Source organism: Oncorhynchus clarkii, chromosome 12, assembly GCF_045791955.1.
Source record: "Oncorhynchus clarkii lewisi isolate Uvic-CL-2024 chromosome 12, UVic_Ocla_1.0, whole genome shotgun sequence".
In the NCBI taxonomy this organism is placed as follows: domain Eukaryota; kingdom Metazoa; phylum Chordata; class Actinopteri; order Salmoniformes; family Salmonidae; genus Oncorhynchus; species Oncorhynchus clarkii.
The window spans coordinates 20,651,204-20,677,201 of record NC_092158.1 but is presented as its reverse complement, the minus strand read 5'-3'; the positions used below and the strand labels follow the sequence as shown (position 1 = coordinate 20,677,201).

At 41.6% G+C, this 25,998-nt stretch overlaps 1 protein-coding gene across 1 annotated transcript; it reads right to left on the bottom strand.

Moving 5' to 3' along the window:
- Positions 1-6,004: 6,004 nt before the first annotated feature.
- Positions 6,005-24,266, bottom strand: LOC139422863 (excitatory amino acid transporter 1-like). Its single transcript, XM_071174287.1, has 10 exons — positions 24,106-24,266; positions 22,929-23,068; positions 22,544-22,681; positions 15,878-16,082; positions 15,713-15,755; positions 8,801-9,072; positions 7,847-8,080; positions 7,378-7,572; positions 7,108-7,242; positions 6,005-6,316 (listed from the first exon to the last, which is right to left on the bottom strand). The coding sequence occupies exons 2-10, from the start codon at positions 23,065-23,067 to the stop codon at positions 6,112-6,114; spliced, it is 1,566 nt and encodes a 521-aa protein (XP_071030388.1). The 5' UTR covers position 23,068; positions 24,106-24,266; the 3' UTR covers positions 6,005-6,111.
- Positions 24,267-25,998: the final 1,732 nt, after the last annotated feature.

Here is a 25,998-nt window from a genome sequence, read left to right as displayed (position 1 = left end):
AATTCCAATACATACATCGTTTCCAATATAGTCTTGTGAAAAAGTAAGTACATTCTTTGGAAAGTATTATTTATTTATATATATATATATATAATATATATTTTTTTTTTACATATTTGGACACGGATATTTTAGCAAAATTCCAACCACATTCATTGATAAAGGTAACCCAATTTAACAAATCACACAAAAAAAATTTACTTTGAAAATGTTATGCAATTAAAATAAACAAAAATGCAATTTCCTTATGCAGAAAAAAGTGTACACCCCTACCTTTTACCATCACCTAAAATGGCTAAAACCAGGAGCAGGTGCATCAAAACAGGTGCAAATTATTATGAAATCATTGGAGAGTACCTTGGGAGGGTCCAGCCTTCCATAAAGATTATAAAATTGGTCTGGTTTGGTCATAACCATATGGGTGTGTGATAACACATCATGCAAAGATCAAAAGACCTCAGAGGCCCTCAGAATAAAGATTGTTGATGCCCGTGAGAGGTTACAAATCCATTTCCAAGCAATTCAAAGTACATTGTTCCACTGTCCAACAGATCATCTACAAATGAAGAAAATTCAAGACCACTGGCAATCTACCTAGGCCAGGTCATTCTACCAAATTCAGCCCAAGAGCTGACTGAAAGATGCTCATAGAAGTCTCTAAGAACCCTAAGGTAACATCTGCATTCTGCCTATGACAGGCCTCTCATGCCCACAATCAATATCGAAGTACATGAGTCTACTGTCAGAAAGAGACTGCACAAAGTTGGCCTACATGGGCAGTCAGGAAGGAAGAAAAATAATATCAAGACAGGACCAAAACTACTGGAACAATGTGCTCTGGACAGATGAGTCAAAGGTGGAGTTGTTCGGCTGCAATGCCAGACAACATCTTTGGCAAATACAAAACACTGCCTTTGAACAGAAGTACCATAAAGCATGGAGGCGGTGGCATTATGGTTTGGGGCTGTCTGAGGGCCTGGCCAACTTACCATCATTTAGTCAGCCATGAATTCCATATTGTATCAGAGAATTCTTGAGGAGAATGTGAGGCCATCTGTCAAAAAGCTAAAGCTGAACTAAACATGGATCTTGCAACGGGACAATGATCCAAAACACACAAGCTAAGATACAACAGAATGGCTCAAACAATAAGCAATGGAGGGTTATAGAATGGCTGAGTCAAAGCCAAGATCTCAATCCTGTCCAAATGTTGTGGGGGGACTTGAAGCGGGCAGTGCATGCAAGAAATCCCTCGAACTTGACACAGTCGACGCAGTACTGTAAAGAGGAGTGGGAAAAAATCGATATAAGAGACTGATAGACAGTTAAAAGAAATGGCTACATTAAGTTTTTCTGCCAAAGTGGGCAACACCATCTATTGAAGCTAGGGGTGTATTTATTTTTCCCGCACGATGGAATTGTATTTCTGTTGATTTTTGATTAATAAATTATTGAAAAGTATCAGCTTTCAGTTTAATTTGTTAAATTAGGTTACCTTTATCTGTCAATAGTGTTGAAGTGAAGATAACATATCCATTTGTCCAAATAAAAAAATAAAAAATAAAAAACTTTTTAGGGGGTGTACTTACTTTTTCACATGACTGTACATGCATAGTAGTTGTGTACTCTATTATTTACTGTGCAAGAACATTTGGAATTTGGACTGGCATGAAACCTATCAGTGTTTTGAGACAATTAAATAAACAATCATCAACAGGCACTCTCTCTCTCTCACACACACACACTTTACAAAAGTTACTTTATGGAGGTTCTTAGAAATAAAGATATGATGACCACCATGATAGCAAATAATTCCAGATATGTTGGTGTTATCTCCTGTTGCATGCACCCACAAGCACACGCTTTCACACTTGACTTTTGATTGACAGGTAATGTTAGTTTAAGTCAGACCTAACACTGCATTCTGCCTATGATAAAGAATCAACAATACCTGAGTTAATCAAAGATGTAATCAGCATAACACTAATAGAAAAGGAGTAATATGTATATAAACTCTGGAATTCTGATGCTATGTATTGGCCATTGAGAGGCTTAGAAGTCACCAGTCGGCCATATTTGCACTCCCAGTAGGAGTAGTCCTCCATAGGAATTAATGGAATTTTACAGTATTTCAATTAAATGTTAAAAGGACAAAATTGCATGTTTTTAAGTATTTGTTGTAGATGGGACAGTGGCATTAGTAATCTCTAAAAATGATACTTTTAGGAATTCTAAGTTAAGGAAAAAGTTATATATTTTGTCATTTTAAATGTTTATATTTTGCTGACATAATATAATTTAAAAGTATGCATTAAGGTATCTGTAATGTAATAAATGTGGAAAAAACACATTTAGATATTAATATGTTAATATACTGAACAAAAAAATAAACGCAACATGTAAAATGTTGATCCCTTGTTTCATAAAATATTCCAGAAATGTACCAAAAAAGCTTATTTCTCTCCAATTTTGTACACAAATTTGTTAACATCTCTGTTAGTGAGCATTTCTCCTTTGGCAATATAATCCATCCACCTAACAGGTGTGACATGAAGAAGCAGATTAAACAGCATGATCATTACACAGGTAACCCTTGTGCTGGGGACAATAAAAGGCAACTCTAAAATGTGCAGTTTTATCACACAACACAATGCCACAGATGTCTCAAGTTTTTAGGGAGCATGCAATTGGCATGCTGACTGCAGGAATGTCCACCAGAGCTGTTGCAAGAGAATTGAATGTTAATTTCTCTACCATAAATCACTTCCAATATTGTTTTAGAGAATTAGGCAGTACATCCAACCGGCCTCACAACCATAGACCTTGTGTAACCACGCCAGCCCAGGACCCCCACATCTGGCTTCTTCACCTGTGGGATCGTCTGAGGCCAGTCACCTGGACAGCTGATGAACTGAGGAGTATTTCTGCCTGTAATAAAGCCCTTTTGTGGGGAAAAACTCATTCTGATTGGCTGGGCCTGGCTCCCCAGTAGGTGGGCCTGGCTCCCAAGTGGGCGGGCCTATGCCCTTCCAGGTCCACCCATGACTGTGCCACTGCCCAGTCATGTGAAATCCATAGATTAGTGGCTAATGAATATATTTCAATTGACTGAATTCCTTATATGAACTGTAACTTAGTAAAATCGTTGAAATTGTTGCATGTTGTGTTTTATATTTTTGTTCAGTATAAATGCCTTTTAAATAGCTTCCAATATTTTTTTTACAACGGTGGGGAGTGCCAAGATGGAGGCACGGTGTCGTCAACACAGCGCTCCAACAGTCATCTAGTGTATATATAAATAATTGTGCCAGGGCATAAATGTAGCCCAAACAACATTACGACAGCTCCCTCTTGTGGAAGGACTTGAAAGTGCGCGAACTGACGTCATTGACTGAACAGGTCTGAGTTCAGAAAATCTACAAACAGTAGAAAAACACACTTTTTTTCTGTCTTACCTTTTTTGCGTTTCTTCCTGTTGCTTGTCATCCCATCAACATGGATGCTCCTGTGTATACAAGTAATTCGCGAGCTGGCAAGCCGAGGTAGCTAGCAAACTAAATTTCCCCTCAGTTTGTAAAGTACGTTACCGTGTGGTAACCGCTGAGCGCTAACGTTAGCTAGCTAAGCTAGCAAGCAGAGAACGGGCTTTTCTTTTTAACACCATCTAACAAATGGACATTGTAAATACCATTTGAAAGCAAGTAATTTACCCCGCCCCCCCCCCCCAAAAAAATATATATATTTGCAAATAGCTAGGTAGCTTGCCAATGTTTGTTTTGTTTTCCTCACGACAACGTCTCACAGGATGCTAAAAAACAGAAATATATTAATTATATTTCGCGCGCCAGGATCGTCAAGTCACATGACATCACTCTCCCAGAGTGAGTTTCAAGTGTAGGGTCGGTCAGTGAAAGAAGAGTGAAAAATAAAACTGCAACGGCGCATGGTAAATATGGATGTTTCATGTAAGTATGGATGGTTTTACCTGATTTTAGCTTATGCATGTGCTTATCAGCTAGAGTATCAACCAGAGTTGGGTCAACATTTTAATAAAATACTGTTGATAAAGCCCACATGCCGGTAGATACTGTATCTTTATCAGCTCACATATAGTGCTGCTCAAGTCTTACCACAAGATGGCAGCAAATGTCCACAAACGATTTAATTGCAACCTGCTGTTCCCAGAACAGCTTGATTGTGAGAATGGAGGGGACTACTGTAGCTTCTTTCTCTTCCAAACGTAATATTTAACTAGGATGTCGCATTTAGATAAATAATCAACTTTTTTTCTAACATCCATCAAAGATCTTTGCACATAACTACACGATTGTAGATGATTCAGTGTATGAAACCATTACATTACTATACATAAGATATTACATTTACCTTTTAAAGCCACAGTCTATACGTTTCCAGTAATTTCAACTAATTAAATATACCCCTTGATTTAGAAGAATGTGACTCGTAGCTCATACTATAATGAGATGAATAGTACAACTGTCTTTATTACCTTATCATAACTAGATAATAAAATAAAGACCTAGGCATATTACTTCATTGTTATGGTTGTGTTCTCATATAAGACAACAGAGTGTGGCTTTAAGGCACATTTTGAGACATTTGTTAAATTGGATTACCTTTATCACATTTTGTCCTATTGCACATGTATTACTTTTCATTGTGTGCTGTGTAGGGTAATACTTACTTTATTATAATTGCTATAACACATGTTATGTAACAGTTTATTACTGTATGTGTGTCATGGAATACAAATCACCAAAATCAAACATTGCTTCCTTTTTACATTTTATTCAAAATGTTATTCACCAAAGACAAATCTACCAGTCCATTTAGTTCCTTTTCACCACAAATGTTGCCTTTACAGAAAGTGAACCATCATATCTCAAAACTTAAAGAAAAAAAGAAAGAAAATAACATTTTCTAAATCCGTTTGAGTTAGTTCACACATACTGTAATTATCACAAACTATGTTCCTTGATTTCACTAACCAAGGCATTGGAGTGGCATTTCGGCCCTGAAAACAAAATATCTTTCTGCATTGAGATTAAAGAAGACATTCACGTAAACAACTATCCATATTATATAGTTAATTTACACATATATCGACATACAATCACTCTACAAAGCCTTAAAAATATTAAACACCTGCTATGTTAAAATAATGATGTACTAAATAGTGAAGGATATTTCAAAGACTCGCTTGTCTTAGGGCTGGCTACAAAATAGGGAATATATAGTGATAACAATTGTTGGATACATATATAGTGATGACGATTGTTGGATACATCTCGTTTTAACCATATTGTCAGCATCACAGCACCACCTTCAAGAATTTGATCAATCAAAATAAAGTAAAAATACAATTGGAGTTGTCAAATGCAACAGGAATATTGACAACATGAAAAAAGTTAATCAAATAAAAAAAATAAAAAAATACACACCACTTGAGGATTGTTATTTAAATTACTGCTTATTTAACCCATGATAGGAAGTTGGTTGTTTTTCACCAGAAACAGCTCATAGGGCCTCATTTCATTAGTTGTAGCAAATAAAATGTAATTGTATTTATTATGGATCCCCATTAGCTGCTGCCAAGGCAGCAGCTTCTCTTCCTGGGGTCCACCAAAATTAAGGTAGTTATATACAAATGTGTTCTCTGTTGCTTTTTTTGAGGGATGAAGTCATTCAAACATAGGTTGTTCTTTTATAATTTTACAAAATTCCTTTTGGACATCAACACCCCATATCACTTTCCTCATTACTTATACCATTATACCATATACATATTCTAGGCCATGACTTAACTCAACACAAAAATACCCAGACACACCATAAAACAGGTGGCCTATCTATCTCGTAGAGAGGCGGCGGATGTAAGTAATTTGATTGGGCAACTTCAGGGAAAGAAACGTTTTTTTAAAAGTTGGATAGTAAATAGAAAAGTTACTTTATGAATGACAAAATAACAAAGGAAAGGAAATATGGTAGAGTGAAAATAACTGGACAAATACGACAGATTGAAAACAAAAATGAACCAAAGCATTCTGTGTGTGTGCTTGCGTGTGCTTGTGTGCACTATTGAGCGTTGATCTACATCTTGCTTTCAGTTTTCGGACGTTTGGCGTTTTCGTGGTCGTTTTCCTGAGAGATGAGCTGGTATGGTTTCTTCCTCTCCTCCAGCACAATGTTCCCCATCTCCACATCCTTGGCCTGCAGCTCCTGTCGAGATAGGAATTCCACAATGCCAGCCCCAATGGAGTCACCCAAGACGTTGGTTGTGGTACGCAGCCGATCACTACAATCCAGGAATAACGTAAGAAGAAAAAGCTTAACCAGGGTGAAGGAGTCATATACAGTGGGAGGAGAGACAGAGGTCGAGAGGGGTGGTGGGACATACAGTTTTTAAAAGAAAACCCTAGCCTATGTCCGCTGGGACGTTTGGTCATGTTATATTGAACAGGTCAAAACATTTACCTATTTCCTGCTTTTGATTAAAGGTAAACTAACGTCTTTAGATTACTCATAGTCAAACGAATGCAGAAGGGAAATAGTCCACAGCATTATCAGCAGAGACAATTCCAATATATCCTGTTAAAGAGTGGTCAGAACACTCCCTATAGGCTATCTCATATTCTAATCACTGTGAGAAACATCCATGTTTTCATTAAATGAGGCTTTGACTCTGTCTGCACATTCCATCCCTCCTAGTTTATGGAGAATGGGATTTTTTCTCACTACCCAATTAGCTGTGTAATTTCTGGGAAGGGAATTCTAATTGAAATCATTAATTTGGGCAACCTAATTATGTTTCTATGTTAAAACTAAAAAAAATGCAATTCCAAAAAGTGGAGCAAGACCCGAGGGATAGTACAAGTGTGTCACTAGGGTTGTAGTTGATAAAAAAAGGATGTTCGACCTTTAAAATGAAAGATAAATGGTTTGCGTTTCAGTTCCAGTCATTATACAATTTGTATACTATACACAATAAGTAGTGTGCGTATATTTGCACCATAATAGATTTATCATTATTCAAATATAATTTATCTATTCTCATGTCTCAATCTGAAAATGGGAAAAATTACTCACAGGAACCAATCAACTGCAATGATGAGGGTGATGTCATCAGTGGGAAGTCCAACAGAGGTCAACACAATCACCATGGTGACCAGTCCAGCCTGTGGTATCCCAGCAGCTCCAATACTTGCTGCAGTGGCTGTGATGCTGTTTTATAGCACAAAATGATGTATTTTAAACTCTTATCTTGATAAATCATGTAATGTAATTGTAATCATATCAACATCTTTTGATTCTGTAAACATAAACTTTAGCTTACTAACCTTAGATACTAATTCTTACCTGATTGTAATGATCTGACCTAAGTTCATGTCCATGTTGTTAACCTGAGCTATGAAGATAGCTGCCAGAGCCTCGTAAAGTGCTGTTCCATCCATGTTAATGGTTGCGCCGACCGGCAACACAAACCGCGTGATGCGCTTATCCACCTTGTTGTTTACCTCCAGACACTTGAAGGTGATGGGAAGGGTTGCTGAGCTGAGATAGAGACGGAGAGAGAAACAGATGGTGTTTGAGTGGTTGTTGTTTTAGATTTTTTGTATTAGATCTATTCATCATATTCTCCAGGGGTAATCTTTAGTAACACTACTAACGAGGATGGTGATGTCTAATAGGCACAATCTGATCAAGAACACTCCTGGCCCTACTATAATAGGCTTTGATTTGACATGAGTCAGGGCCAAGTCAGGCGAGGCTACAGTGTGGCGTAGTCCGAGCAGGCCAGGGAGGAGATTAATGTAAGGGGACCAACCTGGAGGAGGTTCCCAGGGCTGTGATGAGGGCCTCCACCAGCCCCATGATGAAGATGAAGGGGTTCAGCCGTGTGATGGCGAAGTACAGGCCGGGGAGGATGATGAAAGCGTGGATGGACAGGCCTATGATCACCGTGATGGTGTACATGGCCAGCTGACCACCCATCTCAGTGATGTCATCCATCTCCACGATCTTCCCCGATATGAGGAACATGATGCCGATTGGTGCATACCTGTAGAGCAGAGGACGGAGAAGAGGTTATGCTTGGGAAGGATATGGTCACATAGTTAAAAGGGACTTATTTTTCTGTGTAATACTGTAGGCCTGAAAAAGTCAAATGTTTAGTCTCTCACAGACAGACATTTGAGAAATCATCAGTGCATTCTGTGAGTGCAAAGCACGGGCTATGAAATTACCTTTATTCATAAACAAAACTTGGTTTAAATCTGTCAAATATCTGACTGGGAATATTTTGGATTTATTTGAGTGAACATGTCACTGGTCTTGGTTACAAAGCCTGTGTTACAAATTCATCTGTGGAATAATTTAGCATCAGGAAGCTACATGCCCCGAGATGGTTCTATGTTGGCCAATTATGAGATTGTGGTCCTGCAATTATCTCAGTAACCCTAAAGACCTATAGCAGATCATGCCTGTTTATAGTTACCAGATAATTCATAGCAATACCTCAGGCAAGAGGCTAAATAAAGCCATTTGATTGAATTGAGAGGGAGAGATACACATAGTAACTCCCAACTCTACAGGCACTCTATAGGTAGACTTAGCATTTCAAAGCATAGATGTGTAGATTTCTCTGTGCCTGATCTAATCATGAACCACATGCAATGCAGGGGGTTTGCATAAACACACACACACACACACACACACACACACACACACACACACACACACACCATCCTTATAAACACCTATACACACACCAACTACTCACCACATGATAATTGCCACCAGTCTCATGATAGCTTCATTGAGGCTGTCGAAGAAATCCCTGAGGGGCTGGCCCTGCTCCTTCATGTTGCCGATGATGAGGCCAAAGCACATGGAGAAGACCACCAGCCCCAGGGCGTTGACCCCGTTCACTGTGCCTGGGATAGGGATCACCTCCTCCCGGGTGATCTGCTCAGTCAGGTTGGTCAGGTTGAAGACCGAGTCATTCACCGTCACCGTTACATGGACAATTCGCTTCCCGTATTTGGTTTTGAACTGGAGGGAAAGAGCCGGTTACGTCAGTGATGGGTTATCATTGTCTTGTTAAAGTGATGATAGCACGTCATTTCCTTTAGTGAAAGTGTTACTGAAATAGTATTTTTTTAAGTAATGTTACTGAATATTAACTCAGCCTCTTCATTTTGGCCTGTGCTCCAGTCTTGAAGTTGGATTTTGATGTGCATCTACTGAACATAGATAAGGTGTCTAGGGAAGGTTGTCAGACTTGTGCCCTTTCGATAGACTAGAGAGCAAAAACTCTAAAGGCACCTGCTCCACTCATCACAGCCTTGTGAATTAAACAATGGGCAGTATGGCAGGAGCAGTATTCTGTAAGGTTCAGCTGGATCTATGATGACCCTGTATGGGGAGAGGGTCCAGACCACAAAGTGTTGAGCTCCCCATGGACAAAAGGTTTAGAATGACAGGAAATTAGCTCAGACCTTGCAAAACTGCGGTACGCCACGACCCCCACAATGCTACTATTGCAACCCTGCCAATGCTTCATTGCAGTTCAGACCCCACTGTGCCCATCAACCATACCACAACAACTCCAAAACATTCAGATGAATAATGGAAGTGGGTTCTTTCTTATCTGCCGCTGGTGATCATTTTTTATTTACAGCAGAAGTCCAGGCTGTATAACAACCGGCCGTGATTGGGAGTCCCATAGGGTGTCGCCCGGGTTAGGGTTTGGACGGGATAGGCCGTAATTGCAAATAAGAATTTGTTCTTAACTGACTTGCCTAGTTAAATAAAGGTTCAATTAAAAAAATAATAACATTTAAAAAATCAGATTTTGTCATTTGTTCCTAGTGGTCTGAATTTTTCTTCCAGTGTAAATAAAAGTCGCACTCAGTTTTTATTTTATTTTTTATGTCTCTTATGTAATGATTTATCTCTACTCAGAAATTCCAAAACCAGAAAGCTTCTTCTGAAAGTGTCAATAATGTGTCCATTCACAAAAAGTATTTCGCAAAACGTATCCTTTTTCATTACCATCATTATTTCAACAGCACCATTTCCTGTGGCAAACTTTTACTTAGGGGTTAATCTGCTTATTGAATGAGGAAATCTGTTTTACTTTATACCTTTCAGACTGTCAGTACAGTGGAAAGTATGGATTATATCCCTCGCGCTCCACGCAGGTCAGGTAATAATTAAAACAGTCACGCTGTTGATGTGACAGTTTGAGAAGACGTGTCCGCGGTTCATAACAAACCATACGTCAGACCACGCACCCATTTTTCGAATTGCATTTTCCCAGGTCCGGGTAAAGCAGGGGTTCCCTAACTTTTTTTGGACCACGACCCCATTTTGATATCTGAAAATTCTTGCGAGCCCAACCATGTGAAAAAATGATGTAATTAACAGCAAATGTTTACTTTTTTATTTGGGGCTTTGGCAGAATTGAAAAACATTCTAACAGTATTTCTGATTGGCTTCTCAACTCACCATCATATACTTTTAATGTGGGGCTGTGACAGTCAATTCCAAATTAGTCTGACATAATGTCTCTTATCTCACCACCACTAATAAAATGGGTGTGCTTGATGCATGTCACGTCAGAGATTCTCAAAATCAGGGGGTGTGGTCGACAGTGCGCACCTCATATCTGCTGTCACATCCAACCTGGATCTACATTTGGTTTTAATGCAGACGATAGCACTGAATCCAGCTTCACACAGATATGAGCTGGTGAAGGGTACCATGAGGTTTATAGTGCTTTCAAAACAACTGGGAACTCTGGAAAAATACGAGCTCAAATCATGGCTTCAGTGATCTTCAGGTCGGAAAGTTGGAGCTCGAGAAACTATTTTTCAAAACTATTTTTCCCAGTCGGCGCTTGTTTTTTTCAGAGTTCCCAGTTGTCTTGAATGCACTGAAGTCTGAGATTTCTGAGTTCCCGCTTACAAGTTCCCAGTTGTTTTGAATGTGGCATAAATGCTTAGAGGGAGACGGCAGGGTATTCCCTTTGAGTCAGGAACAAAAACTGCTCCGTAGTGACCCGTGAATGCATTCGGTCACATGACCGCTCGATTAGCTGTTCGATTTCACTTACCGGTATGTCAACTGAGCCAGGATCACAGTCAAACATATTGGGAAGTAGGTCCTAAAGTGCTCTTCCAAGCATTGGAGGTGAGCAATCATCACTCATGTTGGACACTTACAGATGCTGTTTTCTGTCAGTAACATGCACAGGCGAGGGAAGGGGGCATGGCTTTTGGAAGACTCTCCAATAAGAATTCTTTCCTCTGAATCCACTGATTCGGTCACTCATCAGTAGAATGTTGTTTAAAAAAAAAAAAAAAAGTTTTTTAGTACTTTCCAATTCCAGTTAGTCTTGTTCCATCACTACAACTCCCGTATAGACTGAGGAGAGGCAAAGGTCGAGAGCCATGCATCCTCCAAAACACAACCCGCACTGCTTGCTTACCCCGGAAGCCAGCCACAACAATGTGTCGGAAGAAATACCGTACAGCTGGTGAGTAAAGTCAGCATGCATGCCCAGCCCGCCACACGGAGTCACTAGAGCGCAATGGGACAAGGACATACCTGCCGGCCAAACCCTTCCCTAACCTGGATGATGCTGGGCCGATCATGTGCCGCCTCATGGTTCTTCTGGTCGCGGCAAGCTGCGACACAGCCTAGGATCGTGGTCTGACGTATGGTTTGTTATGAACCGCGGGCACGTCTTCTCAAGCTGTCACATCAACAGCGTGATGCCTTTAGCACTGCCTCAGACCGCTGCGCCACTCGGGAGGCCACCCATAGAATGTTTTTGTATTTCCCATGCATGTTTGTGTTCAGTTCGTTCAGTTTCCCAAATATGTCTGTTACATAGTCAGGGAGACGCATTTTCTTTTCATTACACAGAAAGTCAGTTTCTGGGCCTCCCGGGTGGCGCAGTGGTTAAGGGCGCTGTACTGCAGCGCCAGCTGTGCCATCAGAGTCCTGGGTTCGCGCCCAGGCTCTATCTTAACCGGCCGCGACCGGGAGGTCCGTGGGGCAACGCACAATTGGCCTAGCGTCACCCGGGTTAGCGTCACCCGGGTTAGGGAGGGCTTGGTCGGTAGGGGTGTCTGTACGGGAGTTGTAGCGATGAGACAAGATAGTAGCTACTACAACAATTGGATACTACGAAATTGGGGAGAAAAAGGGGTAAAATAAAATTTAAAAAAAAGTCAGTTTCTTTTACATACATTGTGAATGACAACAGTACCTCTCTCAATGAGAAAAATTGTTCTAACACTCGATTACCATCAAGCCTCAGTATGAAATAGAACATTGTCATGCCTCCACATAGTTTTGCGAACAGACGTGCACACAGTGGATGTGGTTTGATAAAGTTTACAATCGAAGTTACCTGCTGCAGTATATCTCTCCATTTGGAGAGCATAAGCTGGGGAGTTTTGAGTCATTCAGTTAGTTTCCTCTTGATTGCTAACAATAGCAAACATTGTTTGTTTAACAGTGTTATCTCACAAAGGTATTGATTTGAGTCTCGGTGCCTCTGCCTCCCCACACATTGTTTTTTCACCATATCAATTGTGGCCGGTAATATCAAAGTCTCTGCAATAGTGTGTGGATTCATAGCGTAGCGGGCCTAGTCATTCACTGTGGGAATGATTCAAATGCAACGGTCAAGTGCAGCCTTTTCCCATGATCTGAGGGCGTTCTCTGGTTGAATTTGATTTTTTAGATTAGAATCATTTTCATTTAGATTTTTAAGGTTAATCACATTACAATGATTTTGAGATACAAAGACAATATTATAATATACCTGCAAAACACCAGTCTCAACGTCAACAGTGAAGAGGTGAATCCAGGATGCTGGCCTTCTAGGCAGAGTTGCAAAGAAAAAGCCATATCTCAGACTGGCCAATAAAAAGAAAAGATTAAGATGGGCAAAACACAGACACTGGACAGAGGAACTCTGCCTAGAAGATAAGCATCCTTGAGTCGCCTCTTCATTGTTGATGTTGAGACTGGTGTTTCGCGGGCACTATTTAATGAAGCTGCCAGTTGATGACTTGTGAGGCATCTGTTTCTCAAACTAGACACTAATGTACTTGTCCTCTTGCTCAGTTGTGCACCGGGGTCTCCCACTCCTCTTTCTATTTTGGTTAGAGCCAGTTTGCGCAGTTCTGTGACGGGAGTAGTACACAACGTTGTACGAGATCTTCAGTTTCTTGGCAATTTCTCGCATGGAATAGCTTTCATTTCTCAGAACAAGAATAGAAAGTTTTTGTTTCTGGCCATTTTGAGCCTGTAATCGAACCCACAAATGCTGATGCTCCACATACTCAACTAGTCTAAAGAAGGCCAGTTTTATCGCTTCTTTAATCAGAACAACTGTGCTAACATAATTGCAAAAGGGTTTTCTAATGATCAATTAGCCTTTTAAAATGATAAGCTTGGATTAGCTAACACAACGTGTCATTGGAACACAGGAGTGATGGTTGCTATAATGGGCCTCTGTACACCTATGTAGATATTCCATAAAAAAATCTGCAGTTTCCAGCTACAATAGTCATTTACAACATTAACAATGTCTACACTGTATTTCTGTACAATTTAATGTTATTTTAATTGACAAAAAATTTGCTTTTCTTTCAAAAACAATAACATTTTTAAGTGATCTCAAAACGAGCCCCTTTCCCTAGATAACCACGTCTCATAGCGTGCAGGCCGTCTAGGAAGATTGTTAGCCTAGCCAGCTATACGAATTGAGATTCGAACTGCCTCCCCCAGGCATCCCTCTCCTCCCCTAGGTCACTACAAGCTATCTAGCTAACCAACTCAACCTAGCTGCCACTGTGTGTTCTCAGCTAGCTAAACACTCAACCTAGCTGCTTACCAAACGACAGCCATTCGTGAGTGTTTTTCATAAATTAAGCCTACATTTAAACATGGTATCTCTCCTGCAGTTGGCTCACAATAAATTATTTTATTTATTTTGAACCCCCTTTTTCTCCCCAAATTCGTGGTATCCAATTGTTAGTAGTTACTATCTTGTCTCATCGCTACAACTCCCGTACGGGCTCGGGAGAGACGAAGGTCGAAAGCCATGCGTCCTCCGAAACCCAACCCAACCAAGCAGCACTGCTTCTTAACACAGCGCACATCCAACCCGGAAGCCAGCTGCACCAATGTGTCGGAAGAAACACCGTGCACCTGGTTAGCGTGCACTGCACCCGGCCCTCATCAGTCGCAATGAGATAAGGATATCCCTACCCTCCCAAACCTAGACGACGTCAATTGTTCGTCGCCCCATGGACCTCCCGGTCGCGGCCGGCTGCTTGAACCCAGAGTCTCTGGTAGCACAGCTAGCACTGCGATGCAGTGCCTTAGACCACTGCGCCACCCAGGAGGCCCACAATAAATTATTTTGAGGTTGCTGTACAACTCCTGCCAGATTATTGTAGCCCTCTACCTTTACTGGTAGCTGCTCTGTTATACAGCTTCCGGTTACTATTAAATTAGTTCATTTGATTAATTAGTATATTTGCATGAGAATATATATTTTTATTTTTTTATTCACATTCTTAGCTGAGAGACTACCACATCACCATTGCTGGGCATGCATGGCTGCTCCTCATTTGGATTTGAACTACAAGTGGAAGATGGTCATGACCTGTTCCCCACCTGCCTAGGCATTGGCCACCTGCGAGATGCACTCTCTGACCACAGCATTAACTGCACCATCATGCCTGTAAAGGTGAGGGAAGCGCAGCTAGCCAGAGTTGAGGGCCTGGTTTTCACAGATAATTTGAGTCGCTGTGCCTCTGTCTCCCCACACATCGTTTTTTCACCATATCAATTGTGGCTAGTAATATCAAAGTCTCTGCAATAGTGTGTGGTTTCATAGCATTGTTCGCCAGTACCCACCCAGGGCCACCAAGAGAGGGAAAGCCCACAAAACTCTATATGCAAGCCTCGGAGCACTACAGGAAGTCAGACCAGCTGTTCCTGTGTCAAAAGGCCTTGCATTGACCAAGCAGAGGTTTTCACACTGGGTTGTGGATGTCATCACTCAGACCTATAATGGTGTAGGGCTCCCTGTTCCAGAACATGTGATATGTCACTCTACCAGAAGTGTCACCACATCCAGTGCTCCGCTAAAAGGCGTCCCCATGAATGAGATATGTGCAGCTGCTACCTGGTCGTCGCCCTGCACGTTCTTAAGATTTTACAAGGTCAACGTCTCATCCTGCCACACCATGGGACCTGCCATTTTCCCAGTGACATTGTCGCATTAATCAGAGGTTAATAGTACTATAGCTGTACTGACGTCTGAAAGGTATGAAGTAGAACAGAAGTTACGATTGTAATTATGGTTCTACGAATATCTGTAAGACCGTCAGTACTTTCCTGTCACTCTGAATCTTTGGGCAAGAATATTTTCTGAGACCGTGTGTGGTCTGATGTACGGTTTTATATGAACTGCGGGGGCACGTCCTACCATGCTGTCACATCACCGACGTGACTTTGTTGTTGTTATTACTCGACCTGTGGGGAGTGCGAGGGATATCATCCACAATTTAAACCGTACTGACGGTCTTCAAGGAATTCGTAGAACCATAGTTAAATTTGTAGCATCCGTTTGTAGTAACAAAGTCATTAAATGCTTTACCTGCTGTGTGCAGGCCTGGACCATGTTTGGTGGAAACATGTTTCTGAAATGAAAGAGCATGATCATCACAATGAATGAACACAGGGGTACAATGGCACAAAAACAGTTCATATTTCCTCCACTAAACCCCTGACCCTCCTCCTACTCTAGTATGCAGCTAGCTACCTGATGAGATCCAGGAAGGCGTCGGCAGGGCTGATGTCCTCTATCTTCGACTGTTTCATGAACTCATCCTTAGATCCTTTCCCAGGGTGGATGATGAGCACCACAATGATGCCTATGATGACAGCGATAATGGTGGTGGTCATGTAATACACCACAGCTCGCATGCCCATCTTTCCTGAAGCCTTACTGTCCAGTGCTGCCATGCCTGGTTGGGAGAGACAGGGGAGATGTTGTTTAGAAGAACAGTATTATCCCATTGTGCAACATTTCTAACATTTCTTCATAGCAGTGGCATGAAAACACTTGAAATAGCAATTGCCTAGCCATATTAGCCTGCATTCTGGATAGCTCCTGAAGCTATGCTGATGTGTTGGATGGTGTTGGAGCCAGAGAGACAGAAGGGTGAGTCCTTGCTCTGGTCAAGGAAAACCCAATGCCCTAAGGCAGAGACAGGAACACTGTGAGAACTGAGGGGCCACAGAATTGTTGAGAAGTGTCTATGCCATAACAGGCAATTGTTGGCTGGTATTGGAACAGCAGGGTTCTCAGATATCTCATCATAGGTGAAAATGAGGTTGAACTCAGTGAACTGGGGCTATCAGGTGTAACATCAAGAGACCAGTGGCAATCCGTCATTCTGTTTTGAGCCCCACATTTTTAGCAAAAAAATTATAAAATATATTTTCTTTTTTGGGGGGCTTGCCTGTTTTGCATGTTATTTTGGCATTAATACATATCAGTTCACAAATAATGTTTAAAAAAATAAAATTGGATTGAGTTAATAAAGATGCATACAAACATGGTCTCTTTTCTATTTTCTTGAGTAAGGCAGCTCCAAATTGCAGGTGTTTCAGCCTAGCTCAGTGCTGGTGGGGCAAGCCAGCAGAAAATACAGAGCTCTGCTCTCATGGTGACACTACATTTTCTTTATTTAACTAGGCAAGTCAGTTAAGAACAAATTCTTATTTTCAATGACGGCCTAGGAACAGTGGGTTAACTGCAGAACGACAGATTTGTACCTTGTCAGCTCGGGGATTTGAACTTGCAGCCTTCCGGTTACTAGTCCAACGCTCTAACCACTAGGCTACCCATCACCACCAAGTCTATGGGTAGACCTCGAAAATTCTAGCCATTTGGATGTTGCCATAGAGTTATATTAGAAGTGCCCATCCAAGAAGGCTCAAGGTCATTGGCCACAGATATAATTACGTCAAATCACGTTATACAGTTGCAGTCAGAAGTTTACATACACCTTAGCCAAATACATTTAATGTCAGTTTTAAAAAATTCCCTGTCTTAGGACAGTTAGGATCACCACTTTATGTTAAGAATGTGAAATGTCATAATAATAGTAGAGAGTGATTTATTTGAGCTTTTATTTATTTTCTTCACATTCCCAGTGAGTCAGAAGTTTACATACAATCAATTAGTATTTGGTAGCAATGCCTTTAAATTGTTTAACTTGGGTCAAATGTTTCGGGTAGGCTTTCACAAGCTTCCCACAATAAGTTGGGTGAATTTTGGCCCATTCCTCCTGACAGAGCTGGTGTAACTGAGTCAGGTTTGTAGGCCTCCTTGCTCGCACACGCTTTTTCAGTTCTGCCCACAAATGTTCTATAGGATCGAGGTCAGGGCTTTGTGATGGCCACTCCAATACCTTGACTTTGTTGTCCTTAAGCCATTTTGCAACAAATTTGAAAGTATGCTTGGGGTCATTGTCATTTGGAAAACCCATTTGCGACCAAACTTTAACTTCCTGACTGATGTCTTGAGATGTTGCTTCAATATATCCACATCATTTTACTTCCTCATGATACCATCTATTTTGTGAAGTTCACCAGTCCCTCCTGCAGCAAAGCACCCCCACAACATGATGCTGCCACCCCCGTGCTTCACGGTTGGGATGGTGTTCTTCGACTTGCAAGCCTCCCCCTTTTTCCTCCAAACATAACGATGGTCATTATGGCCAAACAGTTCTATTTTTGTTTCATCAGACCAGAGGACATTTCTCCAAAAGTACGATCTTTGTCCTCATGTGCAGTTGCAAACCGTAGTCTGGCTTTTTTATGGTGGTTTTGGAGCAGTGGCTTCTTCCTTGCTGAGCGGCCTTTCAGGTTATGTCGATATAGGACTCATTTTACTGTGGATATAGATACTTTTGTACCTGTTTCCTCCAGCATCTTCACAAGATCCTTTGCTGTTGTTCTGAGATTGATTTGCACTTTTCGCACCAAAGTACGTTGATCTCTAGGAGACAGAACGTGTCTCCTTCCTGTGCGGTATGACGGCTGCGTGGTCCCATGGTGTTTCTACTTGCGTACTATTGTTTGTACAGATGAACATGGTACCTTCAGGCATTTGGAAATTGCTCCGAAGGATGAACCAGACTTGTGGAGGTCTACAATTATTTTTGAGGTCTTGGCTGATTGAGTTTGAAGGTATGCCTTGAAATACATCCACAGGTACACACCTCCAATGATGTCAATTAGCCTATCAGAAACTTCTAAAGCCATGACAATATTTTCTGGAATTTTTCAAGCTGTTTAAAGGCACAGTCAACTTAGTGTATGTAAACTTCTGACACACTGGAATTGTGATACAGTGAATTATAAGTGAAATAATATCTCTGTAAACAATTGTTGGAAAAATGACTTGTGTCGTGCACAAAGTAGATGTCTTAATCAACTTGCGAAAACTATAGTTTATTAACAAGAAATTTGTGGAGTGGTTGGAAAACGAGTTTTAATGACTCCAACCTAAGTGGATGTAAACTTCTGACTTCAACTGTATGTACAGTATTTTTGATTGGACTGTTCATGTCAACATCATACTTTCAAAATCCTAGCTAGCAGTCATTATGAATCAAGTCAACAATCTACTGGCAAATCCTTTTTAATCCTTGTCATATGAAGATAAATAATGAAGAGATTATAGATAAAACATATCGGTGCTCATTGTCCATTGGACATAAACATTACACAACAAGTTGGAAATCGCAAATTCACCAATGAGTGGTTTGGAAGGAATCAGTGACGGGCTGTGTGGTCCCAAATCTGCGGTTAAGGGGCTGAAGCTGTCACGTCTGCTCACCGCTCTTCCTGCCCTGCATCACGCACTCCTTCCATCCATTATACACACCTGCCTTCCCTCATCACGCACATCAGCGATATTGGACTCCCCTGGACTCACTCATCACCTGTTATTACCTCCGCCAATATTTGTCAGTTCCCCAGCTCTGTTCTCCGCTTCTGCATTGATTGTCTTTTGTTTGTGTTACTCGTTTGCTGACGCTGTTCCTGTCTCGTTCCATGTCCGTTCTACATTAAATATTTTACTCCCCGTACCTGCTTCGTCTCTCCAGTGTCATCCCATGTGACAGAAGCATGATTTGTGCTGCGCTCAAAACAACTTATCTCGGAACTGCGAAAACGTGACTTCAGTGAGTTCAAGACAACTGGGCAGTCGGGAATAAACAAGCTCCGACTGGGAATTTTTTTTTTTAAACGGTCATCCAACTCGGAATTGTAAATCTGGCCTCTTTCTAGAACTACGACCTGAAGATTAATGAAGTAATCAAGATTCAACCTTGTTTTTTTCTGAGTTGTTTTGAAAGCACCATAAATCCAAAGAATGCCAGACTTTGATGACAAAATTTGCCCACGATGGACCACCGTGCCATCTTCCTGTTCAAGTGAACACAGCACAACAAGGTGAGTCCAAAAATGTATTGTATGATGCTGCATAAATGATGTAATATGCCAGGGAGATATGTTTACTGTAGCTAAGAAAGTAATTCAAAATCAAATCAAAATGTATTTGTCACATGCAACGAATACATGTGTAGACCTAACAGTGAAATGCTTACTTACAAGCCCTTAACCAACAATGCAGTTTTAAGAAGAAGAAATAAAAGTAACAAATAATTATAGGGCAGCAGTAAAATAACAATAGTGAGGCTATATACAGGGGGTACCGGCACAGAGTCAATGTGTGGGGGCACTGGTTAGTCGTGGAAATTGAGGTAATATGTACATATAGATAGAGTTAAAGTGACTATGCATAGATAATAAACACAGAATAGCAGCAGCGTAAAAGAGGGGAGGAACAATGCAAATAGTCTGGGTAGCCATTTGATTAGACTATGGGTATGTTGTGTAGTAAGATGTTAGTAGCCCATGTGCCTCACCCTAATAATTTGGTCTATTTACTTTACTAATAATTTGGTCTATTTAATTTTGCCTACTGTTCTGACATGGTGGTGCACATGTAGCCTATATAGCCTGTTTTAGAGAAATGTCATCATTGAATATTGTAAGAGCTTTCACTGTCTGCTTATATGCCCCCTTTATTTATCCTACGGTTCTGACTTGGTGTACAGGGAGAACACTGTAAGAACAACCCACGTTCTGAAGTCTGTCACTGTACATTTCAAAAGTGCTAAACAAATAGTTCTATCGACTACGTCCGTCTTAGCTCGCTCGTTAATGTCTTAATCGAAATGACGGATTGCGTCTTATCCTCTTGTCGTCCCCTTATGCCATAGTTTGTACATCTCATTTGTCATTAGAAACCAAATTTGTTATAGCAAGTCAGCCATATCAGCTATGTTTTTATAAAAAAGGCAGTAAATGAGGCTGAGTGAACTGTTTCGCTGCCAGACAAGGCTCCGCTGATAACCAGGTGCAGCAGTGGTAAGGTGTTGGGACTGCTGTTGGGACAGCTTTATGTAGGCCCTAAGAGTTTGTGGGCACTGTTTGTCACATTATAGTGCAATTCATGTATTGTTTAGTGTTGTGTAGTGGCTTTGCTGGCATGCATCCCACTTTTTTATTATTTTTGCCAGACCAAGATGTACAGTACATGCTGAAATCACCACTGCAAGAGACTAATAGATGACCTCAGTGTGAACTAGTCTACTGCCATGGCAGTCACTCTCCTCTTTCTCAGAGATTATTTATCATCTCTCATTATTGTAGACCAGAGATTATATGACCTGCTGGAGGATGCAGCCTAATACAAAGAGTCAACAGGTGTGCAGATTAATGGGCTGCCTGACAGTCATCTGACAGAAATCAGAAATCAGGTTAATAGCAAAACATACAGGCGAGCAAAAGTATTGACGTTCTCCATCTGAAATTAGATAAGGATTATGGTTTGCTTCTCCCGACTGACATCTCTCAATCTTACAAATAGGCCATGGGTAAGAGAGCTATTATAGAGAAAGACCTCTACCTGAAAAAGCGTTGCAATAAAGTTTGCTTTGGATTTTCCAAGGTGTCAGGGGCCGTTCTGGTGTGTTATACCAATTCAGTGTGCTGATGGAGTAAGCATTTTTTGTGTAAGCGAGATGTCTGTGCTTTAATTCTGTTAGGGGCACTGCCATTAGACTAAACCTCCTCACCCTCCATTTAACCCTTGTTCAACTCTCAATCTCCTTCATCCCGCTTCCCTCTCCCACAATCACCCCTCTGCTGACCTGTGCCTCTGCTCCTTTCTGTGCCTCTTTATTTCACTATCTCTCCCTGTTTCTCCCTTTCTCTTTTTCTGTCTCTTCCCTCCATCCTCTCTCTGAGTCCTCAGAAACTTGTCCACTTGCCATGCGCCCATAACGACTTTGCATCTCCACATTGCCATGGAAACTGCAAACAAGACTGTGTGACCACTTTAACAGGACTAAAGAAGTGGGTTCTTTTAAGGGTTTACTACAAAGACGAAGCATGAAACAAAAATTGACCCCACACATCTTCTTTTCTGCCGCTCTCCACAGTTCTACTGTTTTTTAGTGTTTAAAATGTGATCAGAGAAAGGATTCTTAGTAAACATTCACTGCTTCTTTCAAGCCAGTGTGAACCATCACAAATTAGGTTAGTTTAAAAAGACGTTTGTTTGAAAAGAAAATTAGATACAGATCAGCTCAATCTTACTTTGAGAAATGACTAGAGCTTGCTGCTGTAGGTCTAGTTTCAAGGTCACAGTAAATCACTCAGCGTTAGCATAGTGATGTCATTTATACTATACGTCATACCAAGCTAGGTCATATGGATCCTAACCTTGTTGAGGACTCAGAAAGATACTAGATGGTGTAGTTACATGTCTGCTTGTGTAGCTGGGCAGTGGCCCCTTTATTCTAGGTCGTAACCTCTTATCCCACCACCCTCCAAACCACTTTCTGTATTTTGGTGCTGGGTGTCATGGAATGCCACAAAACAATACAGCTGTGTAGAAAGTGGCGGAGTGGCACATTGTGTGCTTTTATCCTTGTGAAGTGAAGCAGGAGGAAGAGGTTCAAGGGGGTACCCATCCCAAAGCTACCCTCTCAGACCCACAGGCAGTGGGTGTCTTTTCTACTGAAGCTAACCCCACTCCCTCCATCCCTCTTCCCTCATTCTCTACACCGCATTTTAATAGAAAAGGAGTACAATGAAGTGACTGTCTCCATGCCAGAGCCTAGAGACTAATGGGAATCTGGAGAAAAATACATTTCACACGGATCAAGCACAAGTTACAGTACCTGTCCTTGTGCCTCAAGCCCCTTTGGCATTCTCCCTTTTCCTTTGGGCCTCCACACCTGTCTTTCAAACACCACTAAATCCACCCCTCATCTGCATGCTCAAAACATCTAAACTTGCCTCTGGTGGAGGGCATCCGTATAGTGACTTGGTGTACCTGTGATTAGACTGGATACTAGCAGGGGAAGCACCAGCATCTGTAGCATCCTCATCAGCAGCTCTCCGGGGAAAGAGAAGTACTTCACCTCTCGGTAGGTCATTTTATAGGGACGCAGTGCAAAGCCTAGGATTATACCTGGAGAATCAGAAGGGCTGATTAGTGGGCTTGAAACTGCATGTAGAACAGAGGACAATGAGAGGCTCTGTCTCTCAATCACCTCTAGAATGAGGTTTGTAGGTGAGTCTCCCTATTGGATTTTGGATTGCAATAGAAGAGCATGGGTTTCAAAGTGTGTGGGTGTGTGTGCGTGTCCGTGAGTATGTAGGCCTGTTTGTGTGTATTGTGTATGTAGGCCTGCCCGGGTCGGGGGGGGTTCACTCACCTACAATGACGGCAGCTACAGTAAAGAGCACGAAGGCGTGCTTCTTGAAGAAGGCTTGGACATCTTCTTTAGAGATGTCCTCCACTTTCCTTTTGGCCTTCATGGTCCTTATGTGGATGCCCTCCCGGATCCGCTGCATCCTAGTGTGGAAATACAAAGCCGGGAGAGTTTCCTCATTACTGGCCATGACTGCAGACGGGACTAGGGGTGTCTCACACACCTCTTAAACACCCAGAGAACCTGAACCAATGGGTCGGACTGGACCTTACCTTGGTGATAGCTACTGGAGATAGATGAAATGACACATGACAATACACATGCAGTTGAAATGGCACATGCAGACGTTCACATTGACATTGCAATGCAGTTGATAAGAGAAAAAAAGGATAGCTTATTTTTCTTATCGCAAATCTTGACCATATGGTGTGTAATCAAAATAACAATGTACATAAATTGATATGATAAAATAATCACAGAACCTTGAGAAGAGAGCAAGTCATTTTAGTGTAACAAAAAAGCCAGCATTTTTTTCCATTATAAATCCATCCATGACAAGCATCGAAGACCCTGAACACAGGAAGCATGAAACCCTGCAGGTGCAGATCTGCATCCATAATACACCATGGCAAATCATTAGTCTATCCTGGAGGATTATAAATACAACAACTCATGCACACCAGAATAATGGAATAACAAAAACAATATTTTTGTGCTTTCTTTAAAAAAAAACATTACTCTTAGAGGAAATGTGTTTGTGCCTTCATACATTTAATAGATGCCCCATCATGCATTAAAGAAACTTAACGGAAAGCACCATACAGCTCTGTATGTTCTCATTGGAAAGGCACAATTTGTCAATCAGTTGTTTGATTGAAAATGCCAGTTGGCAACACTCTGAACTCTGCACATTTATATCCAAAGATTTTGTTTGCATTTCAATTAATGTAAATTATGTGGACATGTTACTATGGATAGTGTAAAATGTAATGAAAATCGGAACAAAGGATGAGACCTTTCATGCGTGGCCACATCAACAGTGTGTACCCCTGATATATAGATACAACAACACAAGGTCCACACAGACCTGGCCATTCCCTTGCTCAACACCACCAACAACTCTCAGTTGTTAGGAACTTCAAGAAATCCTAAAAAGGGAAGAGCAAAACAAAACACTGACCTTCACCAGTGTAGATTTTCCTTCTTTAGACAAACTCCTATTCCTGACGATGCTCAGGGTTATCCTCAGCCTGAGGACAGGTCAGGCAGGCAGGCAGGGAGCAGCAGTGGGTCTGTCAAGAAGGCAGAGAAGGGAGGAGAGATGGAGACTGGAAGATGGAGTGAGAGAGACGGGCACACAGAGAATGGTAGATGTGCGTATATGTTCTCTTAAGACGACTGAAGCAATCCCTCATACTCCCATTCTCTGAAGAGGGAGGAGACTTTAAAACTCAGAGAGAGAGGGAGGAGGAGGCAGTGAGGGGAGATGATAGCCCTTCCTATTTATTGTTTTTCTATTAATTTTACACTGTTTCAGTTGACACACTCTCTCTCTCTATGATTTGGGGAATGTTATGTACCTAACTCATTCCAATGAGACTGCCCTCAGTGATGCTCAGAAAGCAGAAGTGAGTAAGAGTGGACAGTAGGCTATTCCTTGTACACTCTTAGAAGAAAAAAAGGTGATATCTAGAACTCAAAAGGGTTGCTTTCTCATGCAAACTGCTGCATTTTATTCAGAACGCATATCTTTCATCTCCACTTACCTCTCACTACTCCTCTTCTCGCTCTCCCCTGCTCTCCTCCCACCTATCGTTTCCTTTCCCATCTTCCCTCCTCCCCATCCTCTCCTCCATCCTCTTCCCCTCTCTGCTGGGCTATTCATCCCTCACTGGGGTGCTTCAGATAAAGCCTGTGGACCCGTAGGCGAGCTCTGCTCCAGCCCAATGTGGTAGGGCTCTCTCCCTCTGCTTCAGTGTAACCTCAGCCCAAGGTGGTAGCACTCTCTCCCTCTGCTTCAGTGTAACTTCAGCCCAAGGTGGTAGGACTCTCTCTCTCTCTGCTTCAGTGTAACCACAGCCCAAGGTGGTAGGGCTGTCACCCTCTGCTTCAGTGTAACCTCTCCCACAGTCCTGACAAACAGGACCTTTCATCATCAGCAGCAGTGATGTTGCTGGTGAAGGAAGCCCTGGATCTGACTGTCAGTGTCTGGTGCCGTAAGATCAGCATTAGTTCCAAGATACTTTGAAAAATGAAAAGATCATTCTTAGTGTTTCACAAAAAAATATGTTTGTTTGACAACAGTGCACCATTTCAAATGCCCAGTAAATCTTTATCAGATATTGAGATCAATAGTAAAATCACCTCTACAACTCTCTAGAATTCATCAAACACGCAGAGCTAAGTTGGTCAAGCAGAATGTGTCGTTACTGTGGTAGTGGCCTTCTCTGGGACACGCATTGGCAGTCCACAAGGAAAACTCAATGAGGAGCTAACAACTCCATACACAGGGTTTTTATTTAACCAGGTAAGTTGACTGAGAACACATTCTCATTTACAGCAACAACGTAGGGAATAGTTACAGGTCAGAGGGAGGATGAATGAGCCAATTGGAAGCTGGGGGTGATTAGGTGACCAGATTTGGAATTTAGCCAGGACACCAGGGTTAACACCCCTATTCTTACAATAAGTGCCATGGGATCTTTAGTGACCACGGAGAGTCAGGACACGCGTTCCCAATCACTGCCCTATGACATATTTTTACACCTTAGGAAAGAGTGCCTCCTACACCACATCCAGCAGCATCTGGTCTCCCATCCAGAACTAACCCTGCTTAACTTCAGAGGTAAGCCAGCAGTGGGATGCAAGGTGGTATGCTGCTGGTTTGGGTTAAAGGCTGAATACAAAAACATGGCTCCCAACACAGTCTAAACAAGACTATGCTTGGTTCTGTGTTTCTGTCAAATCAAATCACATTTTATTTGTCACATGCGCCGAATATATACAGGGCGTAGCAGTACCAGATCAATGTGCAGTGTAAATGTCTTCACTGATATACCTGAACCCGATTACC